This window comes from Rhineura floridana, chromosome 14 (genome assembly GCF_030035675.1).
Source record: "Rhineura floridana isolate rRhiFlo1 chromosome 14, rRhiFlo1.hap2, whole genome shotgun sequence".
Lineage (NCBI taxonomy): Eukaryota > Metazoa > Chordata > Lepidosauria > Squamata > Rhineuridae > Rhineura > Rhineura floridana.
The window spans coordinates 30,112,276-30,128,839 of record NC_084493.1 but is presented as its reverse complement, the minus strand read 5'-3'; the positions used below and the strand labels follow the sequence as shown (position 1 = coordinate 30,128,839).

At 44.6% G+C, this 16,564-nt stretch overlaps 1 protein-coding gene across 1 annotated transcript in view; it reads right to left on the bottom strand.

Moving 5' to 3' along the window:
* CSPG4 (chondroitin sulfate proteoglycan 4) overlaps positions 1-9,702 on the bottom strand; it is a 159,381-nt gene extending 149,679 nt beyond the window's left edge. Inside the window, exon 1 of the mRNA XM_061595220.1 lies at positions 9,535-9,702. Coding sequence (XP_061451204.1) covers positions 9,535-9,631 — 97 coding nt within the window. The 5' untranslated portion in view covers positions 9,632-9,702. The remainder of the gene's footprint in view (positions 1-9,534) is intronic.
* Positions 9,703-16,564: the final 6,862 nt, after the last annotated feature.

Here is a 16,564-nt window from a genome sequence, read left to right as displayed (position 1 = left end):
GGGCTGGTGGTGGGATATGGACTCCAAGAATCTCTCTCTGTGTGTGTCATAGGTTCCCCATCCTCAGTCCATTGAAAGGAATCAAAGATGGTGAGAAGCATTCAAGGTTCTGAGGAATCTCATAAAAGTCAAGGCACCAACCTATGATTTAGCGTGCTGATTGCTCCTCTGAGATTTAAAGGAACTTAAAAGTTAAGGTGATGGAGAAAGTGGAAGAATGTGAACTTTGTAACTATGCCATTAAAAAAACACTTTTGTGAAAAACAAACACCCTTCATTAATTTTTCCTTTTCACTACATTATCTGCTTTTTACCCACAGTAAACTGAGCACCCCAAACTGGACATTGGTCAGTGTGAGTAGCTTGCAACTTTTGTTTTCAGAGTGGGAAATTCTTGCAATTTATTGAAAGGCTCTAGAGAAGACATGATGGTGGGATGGACTGAGGAGTGGACAGCTGGTGTGGGCAAGGTGACCCACATGATTTTTTGGGCCCAGTAAAAGGAGTACTTTGACTCTCTGTTTTTTCCAGTTTCCATGGACTCAGAACAAAGCCCTCACACACAGAGATGGGTGGTTGCCAAGTGGGCATCCCACAATTTGTATGCTGATGCTGAGTTTCCACTCTGTGTTCCTGCTTGTAGATCTGGGTGTGGCAGTTCAACATTTGAGATGGAGACGGAGGGTGATATTCAATACTAGTCCTACTCAGAGCAGACCCATTGAAGTTAATAGATCAGACTAACTTAGATACATTAATTTCAGGGAGTCTACTCTGTGGAGGATTAAACTACATGTGACGCAGGAATCCAATGACTGGCACTCCCCATGTCTTTTTATTCTACAAAAAGCAGCTCTGGGGTCAGTCTGGATCAGGATGCAGTCTCTCTCTCTCTCTCTCTCTCTCTCTCTCTGTGTGTGTGTGTCTCTCTCTGTATATGTGTGTCTCTCTCTGAGAAGTGTCTCCCTGTACTGATTCCCTGACTTAAATTGCCCCTGGAATCTGTGAATAGCTTCCAAGTTTCTTCATGGTCCAAAGCAGGTCTGCAGGCCCCTCCATATGCCCCCCAAGACTGTCCCCAAGCCATACCCATTCTCCCCAGGCCATCCCCCGGCCCTGCTCTGCACCCTCATCAAGTGTTTTTTTCCTGGGTGGAATCTGTCCTTGAACTGTGATAATGCCTCTTGCTTGCCTGGGTGGAAGTGTGTGTGTGTGTGCATGGATGTAGAAACCTTTGCATTTTGTATGGCTGGAATTAGGGATGTCAGAGAATTTTGACAAAAATGAAAAATGGTAGCAGAAATGGCTGATGCTTGCTTATTTGTCCCCTGTCTGGAATGAAAATCAATCCAGCAAATGTGATGGTATTTGCTGTTGTGGTGGTGACTTTCAGTCTGCGAGCAATATGTAATTGATTATCCCCCCCCCAAAAAAAATTGGCATTGCATTTCTTTTGCATGGAAATGAATGGGGTGCAATAACATAATAACAATATAATTTGTATGAGTTATACGATTTTGTCACAGAGGACAGAGAGACAAATAACATAGTTTTTGGCAGATGACAAACTGCAGAGGAATGGAAACAGTGCTGCATGCAGCGAATACAGGACGTAACAGAAAGCAATGCCTTCTTACATCCCTAGCTTGCATGCAGCATAAGGGAAGAGTCACATCTGTTGATCCATCCACTTTCTGTCTTTGGCCCCAGCCACCATTGGCTTGTGGCACCCAGAAGGCTGCCCATAAGGGGAGGAGGCCCTCATGCTGAATTTGAATTGAATTGAATTTGCTTTGAATTTGAATTCTTGCACTGAGCAGGGGGTTGGACTTGATGATCTTATAGGCCCCTTCCAATTCTACTATTCTGTGATTCTATGACCCATGGACTATAGCAGCTTTTGGGGGAATTTGTGGCACAGTGACAAAGAGTTAGACACCCTTTCCCCACATCAATTGTTATGATGCCTTCTTTTCTCTCTACATCTGGGTTTTGTGAAATAAACAAACATCAAGATCTTCAATACTGGAAATGTCACATTCAGTTTGACCCTCATGTGTGAAGACTGAGACGGATCGTTCTGTATCACAGTGCTGGTTGTAGAAAATCTGGCACAGGAATGCATTTATAAGGCTGCCCTAATTGTGAACTACCAAACTGGTAGTAAAGCTTGATCAGCAAAACACTAATGGCAGGTGTTAAATATCCTATAATACTAAGCTATGAATTAACATTAGTTAATATTATTATTTATATGATTTTAGATATATTTTATGTACATTCCTAACATTAACTGTCTAATGTTCTTTCAGTAATATATAAATAGCTTTTTATGCTGTTTACTCACTGATCCCTCAAATATCACGAATCTATTAATCCTACATTATCTTTCAAAAGAAAATAGATGGTTGGTAATCAGGCTCATTAAACTGATAGCAAACCAATTTATTCAAACCAATTTATATTTAATTTAATTCTATTCTTTTCTTTTAAATACCAGAATGCACAAAATCTAATATGTCCCTCAATTAAACCATTCACTAGTAATGAAAACCTTCAAACCATGACGTTAATCCATGTCAATTACACACATAAAAAAATGATACCAGAATGTTTCCCCAAATAACTGCAACAAAGATGAGCTTATTTACCAAAAGCCTTAATATATTTAAGCAGTTGGTTCAACTATTAACTATTAATTAATTAATGGGGAGGGGGTCTGTCAAGGGAGGACGACATCTTTATTATTAGCACACATGCAGAAAGGATAGTGGAGGATCAAATTCTCTCAAACTGCCTCAAAACAAATGCTCACACAATGACACTCTGAGGGAAGCATGTGGTATTGTATCCGTTTTCAGTCACTGGAGAATGTCCCCAGCAGTGACATCTGTTGGTGGCATTGGGAAAATTACATTTCCCATCACTCCTAATGTCAAGCATTCAGCTGGAGCAGTGTGCCAGAGATCAGAGAGGGGATGGGGAGTGAGGTCTCCCTCAGTGGTGGTCAGTGACTCCTTGCCAGTGTGGCAGTGGAATCCAAGCTGTCCAAGGCTCCTTGAAAATTTGGACTAACACCCGGAGCAGATTCCACTGCCCCACTGACATGGAGCTACCAGCCACCACTGGTCTCCCTTCCCTTCTGCAGCACTGGAGCAACAAGCCAGGTAAATGGGTGGGAGAGAGGGGGAGGGGGACAGGCAGGCAGGTAGGTGGAAAGGAGAAGCGCTGACCAGATCTTGTTCTGAGCCCAATACAGTGTCATTGTGAGTGCAACAGCAGGGGAGCGTGGCAGCTTCTGAATTGGGCTCAAAATGAACTGAGATATGTGTGGAGTCCTGGTCAGGGTGCTGAACCAGGACCTGGTTCAAGTCCTCACTCAGCCATGAACCTTACTGGGTGAGCCTGGGCATGTCACTGTGTCTCAGCTGAATGTACCTCACAGGGTTGTTCTGAGGATAAAATTGGGAGGAGGAGAACCATGTATGCCACCTTGAGCTCCTTGGAGGAAAGATGGAATATAAATGCAGGAGAAAAATAGTTTTGTTTTCAGCAAATTCAAACTTGATGAGAGGAATTTCCCCTATCACTAATTCAAAGGTACTTCATGGGGGTGTGGGGGTGGGGGTGAGTGAGTGAGTGAGTGAGTGAGTGAGAGAGAGAGAGAGAGAGAGAGAGAGAGAGAGAGGTTGTGCTCAGTGTTAAACACTTACTTTGCATGCATAAGATCCCAGGTTCAATCTGTTTTTTCCAGGTAGGGCTGTGAATACCTCCCGTCTGAAATCTTGGAGAGGCACTGCATGTAAGTGTTGGCAATAAGGAGCTAGATGGAACAATAGTCTGACAGTATAAGCAGCTTCCTCTGTACAATGACAACCCAAAATATAGGAGAAAGTTGGAAAATCTGAAAGCCAAAGCTATATTTAAGGAAAGGCGCTGTTGAGAGTGTCTGAAAGGCCCTAGACCCACATGGCAGCCTCACACTGTCTCCAAGATGGGTGAGGCTGCCCTGGCAGAGATGGAGATGAGGATGGAAGAGAAAAGACAGAGGAGGGAACAGTGAAAGAGAAGCAATAGGACAGCCAAATACCAATAGTGCCAAGTTATGTAATGCACCCTGTGGGAAAACATGGGCACCACACTTTGGAAATCACTTGGCATTTTATATCCCTGTTTGCCTAGTGCTCTGCAATAACCGATCCAGAATGAATGCGGCTCTGTTCATTCTGTTTGTCCCCTTCCTGCCCCACCTAGGTGGTGCCACCTGATCTCACCTAAAAACAAGCACGACTTCTTTTTTTAAGCAGGTGCAAGACATCATGATAGATGTTCCATTTGAATCTTTCCCTCTATTTCTGATGTGCAGGATGTGCGTGCTGTTGTTTATATAGCCAAAATGGCCCCACCCACACAGAACAGGGAGGGATCAACAGAAATATACAAAATCATTTTAAAAAATCACACACCTCTCAATGGGGAGGGAAATCCGCTCCCCAAGAGCCCAATGAAGAGAAGAACGAACATGCTCAGTGGGTATGAAAAGCTGACCAACTGTTGGGAGGAAAAACCAACTAACTAGGGGAAGAAGGAGTGGGAGCACTCTATGCTGCAACATTTTGTTGCAGGTCCCACTGGTACATGTGGAAGTTTGAACAGACGGGAGGGGCACTTAAACAGCCAACTGAGCCAAATTCGTGGAGGGTTTCATATGCTAGACTCGCAAAATCAAGAGTAGCAGCCCTCCACCTCAAGCTAGGATTTCTTTCACAGATGACAGTCACAGGTTTTTTTTGTTTTCTAGAGGTGTCTATTTCAGATTGGAAACAGCCTTGACCCCTGTGGATTATTTGCTTGACTAGCTCTCTGGATATTATGCTGACTCACTGACTGTTGAGGTTGCTCTGGCAAATGACTGCAACCCTGTGCTGAGTAGGGTGAGGTAGAAAAGAAGGACTGTGTCCAGTGACCCTGCTCATCAACTCCATGTGTCACCCTTTTCCCTGCTCCCAATGCATGCATGGAAGTTGAGGTGGGACTGGGCCCACTCTCTTCTCTGCACGTTCATATCCACAGATATTTTGCAAAAGCAGGGATGAAGACTCTTCTACAACTTGATTTATAGTTTTTTGTTTTAACAAAAAAGTAATTTTCTTAAAGTTAAAAGTTATTTTTTTTTAAAAAAATGAATATTAACACATCCTTCTACCTAAGCGGTCTTCCATCCAAAGTGGCCGTGCATATTAATTAGTGGTACATAAGGATGAGGGAGAAATTTGATTCAGTTTGCATTTAAAGCTGACTCTGTCAGATTTGTACTTTCCAAAACAATATGAGAACTGAAACTCAGCTATCACTCACCATTTGCGCTCATCCAAACTTTGTGATGCAGTCCTGCAGCTAATCAATGTTTACAGAAAGGCATAAAAATGAAGATATTAGTGTAAATGGCATACAAAAACGCATTAAATTAGGAGAAACTGCTTGTGAAAGAATGTACTCAGTAGTCAAAACTGCATACAAAAATGTGTTTAGTAGGAGAAATTTGCACTAAAATGCTGGCGAGTGCTCACGAGGATTTAAAAAATAATAATTCACAAATTGCTGCAGAACATTGAATTTAAACCTGGAAAAACGAGAGAGGCAAAACTGATAGATCCTTCCATTCCTAATGGTGTACATCAGATTCATATGAATCTTGAGGTGAAGGTGTATGTCTCAGGATTATTTTCTGCTTGTCACTGGTGAAGTGGGATCTCTATAAGGCAGGAGGAGTTGAAGCAGGTATCCCTGAATACCAGTTGCTGGGAATCACAAGTGAAGAAGAGAGCACGGTTGCACTCATGTCCTGCTTACAATCTTCATGTGGGCGTCTTGTTGGCCACTATGAGAACAGGATGCTGATTTAGATGGACCTTTGGCCTGATCCAGCAGGGCTCTGCTGATGTTCTTATGAGCCCTGCTCTGCTCTGGTACTCAAAACAAATCCCTGTGTTTAGCAGCCACTTTGAAGCATTATGTTCTTTAATGTGCATATTTTGCAGTCGGTGGATCTCAGAGTTCTAGTAAAAACATGAAGTAATTCTCACAAGCCTGATGCCTGCTGTCCCTGCTATATAGTATAAGGTCATACTTTTCAGGACAGTAGCTATGTTACTCTACTTCAGCAAACACACACCCAAAGGTCTAGTGTCTTACGAGTCAATGGCTGCAAGCATCTGCACAATTACTGATCTCTACTGAACACAATGGAGTTTATTTCCTTGTCTCATGGTATAGTCTCAACGCACATGAGACAACCCCTTTGCTGAAGCTAAGCAGGTTTAGATCTGGTTAGTGCCTGGCTGGGTGACCACCTGAGAATCGCATCTATGCTGCCTTGGGTTCTATGGCAGAAGAAAGGTGAGATATACATGTAATAAATTAACAAAAATTCTCTGTAAACATAAATTTGAATTTTTCACATCTGTTTTTCTAGACTGCTCTTCATCCAAACAGATTGTACATTGAATAAGACATCCATAACAAATTAGCAAAACATGAGGCACCAATAATAAAAAATAGAATGCCATAGAAATGTATTAACCTGGCACCACAAGCATTGTAATGTCTGCACCAGTCGTATCTTCTTGGGGTGGGTATTCCAAAAACTGGGATGCTACCATAGGGTAGATGTAAACTGGCTTAAGACCTACTCCTCCGTCAGGGCAGCCTGGGAAATATAGCTCTGTGATGGCAGCAAGAGAACTCAAGTCAAATTCTCAATACCCCCACCAAACTACAGTTCCCTTTGAGGGGAGTCATGGCATGTATAGTCAGAAATCCTTGTCAATCTACTGCAAATCACCCAAAGATCTACCAGCAGATCCTGATCTACCTTCTCCCACCCCTGAGATACAGGGCACACAACTTCTTCTGCTCATTTTGCAACATATAAGACATGAATGGGGTAAGAACTTTTATCATCTGAGGCAAGATCCCTATAATAAGCATGTAGGGCAGCCCTTCCCAACTTTTGGGTCCCAGATGTTGCTGGACTACAATTCCCATTGTTCCTGACCATTGGCCATACGAACTGGGGCTGACGGGAGTTGTAGGTTGGGAAAGGCTGACATAGGCTATTTGATGAGACTGTATCATAGATAGTTGTATACAAAACTCTCAGAGACTGCAACCAAACAGCCCACACTGGGATTGGAAATAATATATGGATCTCAGGAATATTTTGTAATAAAACTAGAAGCCTGTAACAAATAAATAAATCTGAGTGCTTAGTTCAAATCGATGTGAAATTCAGCCCCCTTCCCTCGGTCTTTGGCCCTTGTTGCTTCTGGAGAGTTGCAATAATGCAGTGACGGTAGAAGTCACAAGGGACAGAATTCCTTTGTCAGAGTCTGCTCTACTTTAGAACAGTCTTCCCCAGTCAGATTCTCCAGATATTGTTGGACTGCCACTTCCATAAGCTCCAGCCTGCATGGCCAATGGTCAGGGGATGATGAGAGTTGAAGTTCAAAACATTGGAAGTGGAGGACACCAGACGAATGAGGGTAGCTCTGGAACCTAGACCAGGGCTAGACAATATGGTGCCCTCTAGAAGTGGGGGAGTACAACTCCCATTGTCCATGAACATTGGCCATGCTGGCTGGGACTAATGAGAATTGGAATTCAATAAACATCTGGAGGGCACCACATTGGCTATCCCTCATCTAGAGTAGATTTAGTAACCACTCCTTTGGTTGAGAGAGGGTGGCTCAATTTCCCTAGTACTCCTGTCTCCTTACCTCAGTTCCTCCTGATTGGAAGCACTGTGAAGTTTTTTCCCTTTTTGATTAGCCCCTTCTTGACTCAAATGTCTGCTTCCTCTAGTCACCTGCCAGCCCATGTTCCTTTCTTTTAGTTCATTCCCTTCTCTGCACTCTTCCTTCACCTTCCTTGCCTCTGGATCTCTCCAGTCCCTTTGCTTCTCTAAATGTCAAGGTCTTCTTCCCAGTCCTCAGCCTGCACCAAATAGTCTCTGTGAGCTTTTAATCCCAACCAAAATGACAACTTCCTTAGCCCTCACAGAGGCAGAATTGCAACCTGCTTTGTTCCCTAAGCAACCAAACATTCCATGCCACTACAACAGCTCAGTCAAACAATATCAGAGGCTTCACTGTCATTAGTGCAATGCAGTAAATATGTATACTGTATATGTATTTTTGAGGGGGAGGGGACATAAGCCATAACAATATGATAGAGATACATTTATTTAATTTTTTAGTTGCAGAAGAGGCATATGAATCCTTGCCAAAGAGTCAATTCTTCTATAAAAGGGCAGAAAGAATGTGCTGCTATAGGAATTCATAACACCAAAATCTTGTTCCATGACCATCAGACATCCCACACAGTTTTTAGCAGGTATTGGCCACACTAACTTTCCCCCATGAAGTGCAGGAACATGCTCTTTTTAAAGTAAATGTCGACATTCTTAGGAATCTTGTACTTGATCCACACAGAAAGACTAAGTCCTGTGGTTCATAGCACAGTTCAGATTGCTGGGTAACCAATGTAAGTGCTCCTTGTAGGAGCATGCCAGCCAGGTGTATACAGCTCCAAACATCAGGTCATACATAAGCACGAGTCCTGAAGGTGAAAACCCTATTCAAAATGCACATTGCTGGCACTATTTGTTACCAACATCATTTTATGGATGTCTCTACAGGCTCTTAGTCAGCAAAAGAATATGCTCCAAGCTGAACCTCAGCCAGAAAAGAATGTTGGGAGTTTTGCACTCTAACTGTGCCCTCTGTAGGAAGAGCACAAAAATGTACTGATGCTCCATCCAATCCCATTTCTTGGTAGACAGATATTGCCTTCAGGATCACCCTCCTCATGGTCTATGAGCAGACAGCTAAGAAAACCCAGGTACAGCCCCACCTAATGTGTTTCCCAATGAGGCTGATTTCACATCTGTGCATGCAGCCAACCTGGTAGTACCGCAAAGTATGTCTCCTTTCTTTCTGCTTCAGGATCCAACATGGTTAATAAATAAGACACCATTGGATGTACCTATGGACATTGGCTCCTGCAGATAACTTTCATTTCACCTATCAAAAAAAGCTACACCTTCAAGGACAGTGCCAGCTCTCTCTCACTCTGAAAATCCCCAAATTCAAGCATAAGATGCTTTATTCAGATCTTCTCCAAAGCCATTCTCTGACTCAAGCACAAGAATGCCAGAGGCTCTGGAGGTTGTGACTGCGATCTGCCAATGTCCTCATCCTCCATTCCACTTTCCTAACACCAGGTAACTCCGAAACACATCCCTTCATTGGCTCTGAGCTTTAGGACAATTGCCGTTCTCCAGCCAATGTCTTCATCTATATCTTTGCAAAGTTGAGCCTTGCAGCCATCTACCGGGAGCCCTTTCCTTATGCATACTTGTTATCCATGCTTCTGCATGGCAAAGGCTCCGTACCCTCATTGTACATGCACCCATTCTCCACCAAAAAAACGGGCAAAACTTCAGAAGGAGACGTGATTGGGGAGAAGACTTACCTCCAGACTCTGGGTTTGCACAGAGTGGTAGTGTATGCAGCAGAAGCTGGAACAGTGGGAGAAGTGCCGGTGCTATCGAAAGAAGGCTGAACCCCATAGTATCACCTAGAATGATCCAGAGTCGCACTCAGACCATTCCCCGGACACCGAGAAGGAAGCAGGCAAAGGAGGCAGGAGCTACAGACAGAGGCCGTCTGTTTTCAATTGAAGATTCAGCTACTACTATATTTAATAAACTTGCTGCCGAGGGAGGGACATTCTGAATTTCCCTACCAGTCAGAAATCAGCCTGGGTTTAAACAGGCATCTCTCATGTTACAAGCCAGTTCCCTTTCTTAAAGGGCTAGTGCTCCCCCCTCCCCACTTCCCGTTTTAGAAGCACTTTGAATATCTTCTTGTTCTTCTCCCCACTTCCCTGTCATAACTCTTTGGGCACCAGCCAGGTCTTGAACGATTCATTTTCCTGCATGGTTATTTTGGAGATGACGGTGTGAAGGCCCAGAGGGGAGTTGCTGGGGTCTGAGGAGAGGGGGTGTTTGGCTCTACCTATAGATAGATGTTTTGCTGCCTGAGGACAAGATGGCATCCCTACATTACATGTCCAGAATACAAATGGACTGGCAGAGGACTGCTGGTGGGACAACATCCTCCACTCCATCTGAGATAGCAGGCTAGTTTTTGGGAAAGTCCACGTAGCATTTTCTCCTTGTAACACTAGAACTTGTGGACATCCAATGAAGCTGAATGTTGGAAGATTCAGAACAGGCAAAAGAAAAGTACTTCTTTAGGTAGCACATAGTTAAATGATGGAATTTGCTCTCACAGGAGGCAGTGATGGGCACCAACTTGGATGGCTTTAAAAGAGGATTAGACAAATACATGGAGGATAAGGCTGTCAATGGCTACTAGCCATGATGGCTATGCTCTACCTCCACAGTCTGAGGCAGTAGGCTTCCAGATACTACCAGTTGCCGGAAGCCTCAGGAGGGGAGAGTGTTCTTGCACTCAGGTCCTGCTTGTGGGCTTCCCACTGGCATCTGGCTGGCCACTGTGAGAACAGGATGCTGGACTAGATGGGCCATTGGCCAGATACAGCAGGGTCTTCCAATGTTCTTATATATTGTTCTCCAGCCAGAGGCGAATGGCCAGATGGCTTAGGATGCTGCTCTGCTGCTGCCCCTCCATATCTTCCATTGAAGTCTTTGCCCCACCTTGTCTAATAGGAGGGCTGGCCCTGCTTATAGACTTGGGTGGCCAGATTGCAACCTGGAGATGCTGGAACACAGGAAAGCATAGGAAGCTGCCTTATACCAAATCAGACCAGCAGCCCATCTAGCTCAGTATTGTCTTCACTGACTGGCAGGGGCTCCCTAGGATTTCAGATGAAACATTCCCAGCCCTGCCTGGAGAAGCTGGGGGCTGAAGCTGGGGCCTTCTGCATGCCAAGCAGATGCTCTACCACTGAGCCATGGCCCTATGGGTTCCCTTTAAAAGTGATGAGGCCACCCAATCGGGGGAAATTTGTTTTAAATGGAGGAGCATGCCATAATTATGGGAGCCCCCACATTATAGTCTGCAGTGGTATAGTCCAGGCTGCAGGGGTGAGACTGTGCAGGGTCCATCAAGGGGCAAGCTTTTCCACCTGCTTCGCCCCCTCACCCCTGCCCCTTCTGACATTTTGCTGGGGACCGCCCTTCACCCTGAAGTGGAATGCATTTGGCTTTTAGTTCCCCCCCCAAGTGTTAAGTTTTCATTAATTTTTTGTAATTTTTATTGGTTTTTTTCTTGCTTGTACTTTTTATTCATGCATATGCTTTGTGGAGCTGCCTTGGAGACCTTTTTGTTCAAAAGGCGGCATAGAAATAAATGATAGCATAGGATAACAGAAACAAGTTTACTGCCTCATCTGGGTAACGAGAGGAGTCTAAGGCACCTTTCCTGTGTCTACAAGAACTAGAGCAGCCTTCCCAACCTTTGGGCCCCCAGATGATGTTGGACTACAGCTCCCATCAGCCCCAGCCAACATGGCCAATGGTCAGGAATAATGGGAATTGTAGTCCAGTGACATCTGGGGACCCAAAAGTTGGGAAAGGCTGAACTAGACTCCAGAGAACATATTTTTCCCATTAGGGAAGATGTGCAAATTTCCAATGTGAAGCCATTGCTGGCTGCATAATATAACACTGTATCATTTATGGATTTTTGACAGGCATGGAGAATTTGTTGGTGACATCAGGTTCTGCAGTGGCAACATTAGCAGTAGTTACTAGCTGAGGTCACAAAAAACATTGGAAGTTGACTTATTCTGATCAGATCATTGGTCCATCTAGCTTAAACATGTCTGCACTGACTGGCAGTGGCTGTCCAGGGTTTCAGACAGAGGACATACCCAGCTGTACGTGGGGATGCCTGGGATCGAACCTGGGACCTTCTGCATGCAAGGCAGAAGCTCTGCCACTGAACTGTGCCCTTTCCCCATTTAAAGTGGATGCAATCAGGCATAGCATGGAGAAAGTGAACAGAGAAAAGTTTTTGTCCCTCTGCCATAACACCGGAACTCAAGGACATCCAATGAAGCTTAATGTTGGAAGATTCAGGACAGACAAAACAAAGTACTTCTTCATGCAGCACATAGTTAAAATATGGAACTCACTCCTGAAGGAGGCAGTGATGGCCACCAATTTGGATGGCTTTAAAAGAGGATTAGACAAATTGATGGAGGAAAATACTATCAGTGGCTACTAGCCATGCTGTGTCTCCATAATCAGAGGCAGTCTGCTTCTGAATACCAGTTGCTGGAAACCGCAGGAGGGGAGAGGGCTCAGATCCTGCTTGCAGGCTTCCCAAAGGCATCTGTTTGGCCACTATGATAGCAGGATGCTGGACTAGATGGGCCAGTGGCCTGATCCAGAAGGCTCTTTTTATGTTCTTAATCCAACAGTGCAATGCAACGCTAGTAAAAAGAGCTGGATGCTTAGTGTATGAAAGGAAATGCCATGCTAAAATATGCACAATGGATCCCCCCCAATGAAAAGCAATTTATTTTGAAAAGGGGCCAGCATATGTGAGGGGTGGTGGTGGAGAAACTCTCCCCATGCAAATGGGGCTTGCAAGGACACACTTCGAAATCGATGAAAATTTGGCATCATTTTAGTTTTCAAGGTTTCATTTGGATACAGTCATAGACAGTTCAGTGCACAAACTGCCCTGGATAGATTTGTGTATGCAGCTTCAGGGGATCTGACCACCTTCAAGTCAGGGTCTGTTACGTTTGGTTCTTTGGAGTGATGCTTCCATGCATGTAGTACAATGACATATTGTCAAGCAGATGCTTGTGCAGCTGGGTTTCCCCATAACTCACTCTAACAAGCTTCCTACCTCAGCCTAACTTTTGCACAAGCATTGCCGTCTTATCGAATAGCCAAGGTTCACATTATTAAAATCTTGTTTGCTTTGTTTCCCGTTGGAAAGAATTCTAACTTTCATGTGAATGCTTCCTTTTCGCAGAGGCCTGTAACACCTACTGCTTTAGCAGAGACGGCAAAATTTAATTAATGCATTGTTTATTCTTGCTTCCAGATCATTAATAAAGTCATTAAATAAACCTGGCTTTCTAAGACTTTTATGAGCACATCCCTATGGGTTCAGTAAACTCATTACTTAATTCTATTAAGACTCTGGGATATCATTTTTACCAAGACTTGCTGATTCTGGATAGAGTCAATTTCACAAAACATTCCCTTTCTGGTTTCTTATTTATAGTTCTACAGATGATAGCACAACATTGCTACTGAGCTGCTTTCTGATAGTCCGTCCTTTAATTCTTGTAAGGAGGGTCCATAGCTCAGGGGTAGCGCATGTGTGTTGCCTGCAAAAACTCCCAGGTTCAGTCTCCAGTAGGGATGGGGGGGGGTTGATTCATTTTGCATTTGAAGTGAATCTATCAAATTTGCACCTTCTGAAACAGTATGAGAACTGAAACACAACAACCCATCAAAATCTACATTTATTTGAATTTTGTGATGCAGTTCTCCAACCAATGTTTACAAAAATGCATATATTACAGGAAACTATGCATAATATATTAATGAAAGCTGCTTACAAAATGCATTATATTATGAGAAATTGCTTGCAAGATCGGGCCCATTAGTCAAAACTGCATAAAAATTCATTTATTACGAGGAAATTGCGGAAGACGTTTCATGAGGATTTTTATATTAAAATTCACAAATTGCTGCAGAACTGTGGAGAACTGCATGAGAAAGGGAGAGAACCACAACTAGCAGCTCCTTCCGTCCCTAATCCCTGGGTAGGGCTGGGAAACCTCCTGTCGCCTGAGACTTTAGAGCAGGGCTGGGGAACCTTTTGCTGGCTGAGGGCCGCATTCTCTTCTAGGCAACTTATTGGGGGCCATATACCAGTAGTAAGTGGGGGCCAGAGACAAAAGTGGGTGTTGAATGCGATTGTTACCTTTCTACAGCAGGCTAGTTTCTACACACACTCCTTTTTCCCTCTCTGTCCTCCATCCAAGCAAATAAGAGTTCAAGGACACATTCAAACCAGCCAAAACCACTCAAGGAGTGGGGGAAGCAAGGCCCGTGAGGGGTGTGGCCTGATGGCAAAATCCCAATGAAGAGATGGAGAGATGTGGAGGGCTGCATTTGGCCCCAGGTGTGAAATTGCCAACCCCTAGAGAGCCGACACTAGTCAGTGGAGACAATGCTCAGCTAGATGGACCAGTGATCAGACTTGGTGCAAAGGAACTTTATATGTAGCAGACATGTGGATAATTATGATCCATGTAGTATCTCTCTTTGACTGTGTCATTCCATCCACCCATTTGGGATGGAAGCTTGTCTTTCCTATTTTGATAACTGTGATGGAGATACGAGGCTTATCTAAATTGCAGACATATGAAAGTGCCTTTTGCTGAATCGTTGGTTTATCTAGCCCAAGGTTGTCTACTCTGATGACAGCAGCTCTCCAGCATCAGGTGAGCATACTTCTCAGTGCTTCTGTCTGAGATGCTTTTAACTGAAAATGAGAGCCAGAGATTGAACCTGGGCCCTTCTGCATTCAGAGTATGCACTCTACTACTGAGCGATGGCCTCTCACCCTCCCAGTCACCATTTAGCCTGGAAGATGCCTCCCCTCACCCAGAAAACTTTATTGAGTAAAACAAAATATATACGATTAAAAAAAACTAGAAGAAAATCTTGCATAATACACTTGTTAATTATAACAACAAATACTAAATAAAGAAAAATATGATTATCTGTCTGTTGCTTCACAGAAATGTCTGATAAACCATGACTCATTATGTCCTTTAAGCTTATCTGGACTCTGCAGAGAAGAAGTGACTGACGTGCTGGTTCCATATAACTGCCTACCTTGTTGGTGTTCTGTTGGGATCTTCTAATTTTGTTTTATAATTTTATTTATTTATTAAATTTATTAGTCGCCCATCTGGCTGGTTGTCCAGCCACTCTGGGTGACGTACAAGATAAAAAACAATACATTAAAATGTTAAAATTTAAAACCATAACAGTAAAAACCTAACCCACCCCAAAAGCCTGCTTGAAGAGCCAGGTCTTCAAGGCCCGGCGGAAGCTCATCATAGAAGGGGCATGGCGGAGATCATTTGGGAGAGAGTTCCACAGGGTCGGGGCCACTATTGAAAAAGCCCTCTCTCTAGTCCTCACCAGTCTAGCTGTTTTAATCGGTGGGATCAAGAGAAGGTCTTCTGAGGCTGATCTTGTTGAGTGGCATCCCTGACGATGCTGGAGGCGCTCCTTCAGATAGACTGGGCTAAAACCGTGTAGGGTTTTAAAGGTCAAAACCAACACCTTGAATTGGGCCCAGTAAACAACCGGTAGCCAGTGCAACTCCTTCAGCACTGGAGTGATGTGATCTTGCCGGCGGCTGCCTTTAATCAGACGAGCCGCCGCATTCTGTACCAGTTGCAGCTTCCGGACCGTTTTCAAGGGTAACCCCACGTAGAGCGCATTACAGTAGTCTAGGCGAGAGGTGACCAGGGCATGTACCACCGGTGAGAGCAGATGGTTGGGAAGGTAGGGGCGCAGCCTCCGTATCAGATGGAGTTGATACAGCGCCGCCCGGCTCACAGCCGATACTTGAGCCTCCATGGACAGCTGGGAGTCAAGAATGACCCCCAGGCTGTGGACCTGGTCTTTCAGGGGGAATCGTACTCCATTGAGCACCAGGTCCACATCCCCCAGCCTTCCCTTGTCTCCCACAAACAGTACCTCGGTTTTGTCAGGGTTCAGCTTCAGCTTATTCCTTCCCATCCAGCCACTCACTGACTCCAGGCACTTGGACAGGGTTTCTACAGCCAACCTCGGTGAAGATTTAAATGAGAGATAGAGCTGCGTGTCATCCGCATACTGATGACATTGCAGCCCAAATCTCCTGATGATTGCCCCCAGCGGCTTTATATAGATGTTGAACAGCATCAAGGACAGGATGGAACCCTGTGGCACCCCACAAGTGAGAGGCCAAGGATCCGAGACCTCATCCTCCAATGCCACTCTTTGGTACCTACCAGAGAGGAAGGAATGGAACCACTGCAATACAGTGCCCCCCATGCCTAACCTCTTCAGGCGGTCCAGGAGGATAATGTGGTCAACGGTATCGAAAGCCACTGAGAGATCAAGGAGGACAAGGAAGGTGCATTCGCCCCTATCCCACGCCCTCCTCATATCATCTACCAAGGCGACCAAGGCTGTTTCAGTCCCATGTCCAGGCCTGAAGCCCGATTGAAATGGATCCAGATAATCCGCTTCCTCCAAGTGCGCTTGCAACTGCTTCGCCACCACCTGCTCAACCGCCTTGCCTAAGAATGGCAAATTTGAGACTGGGTGAAAGTTGTTCAGATCTTGGGGATCCAAGGAGGGCTTCTTTAAGATTGGTTTTATTACTGCCTCCTTGAGCGCTGATGGCATTACTCCCTCTTCGAGAGATGTATTTACCACCATCTTGATCCCCTCACCCAGTCTATCTTTGCAGCTCAT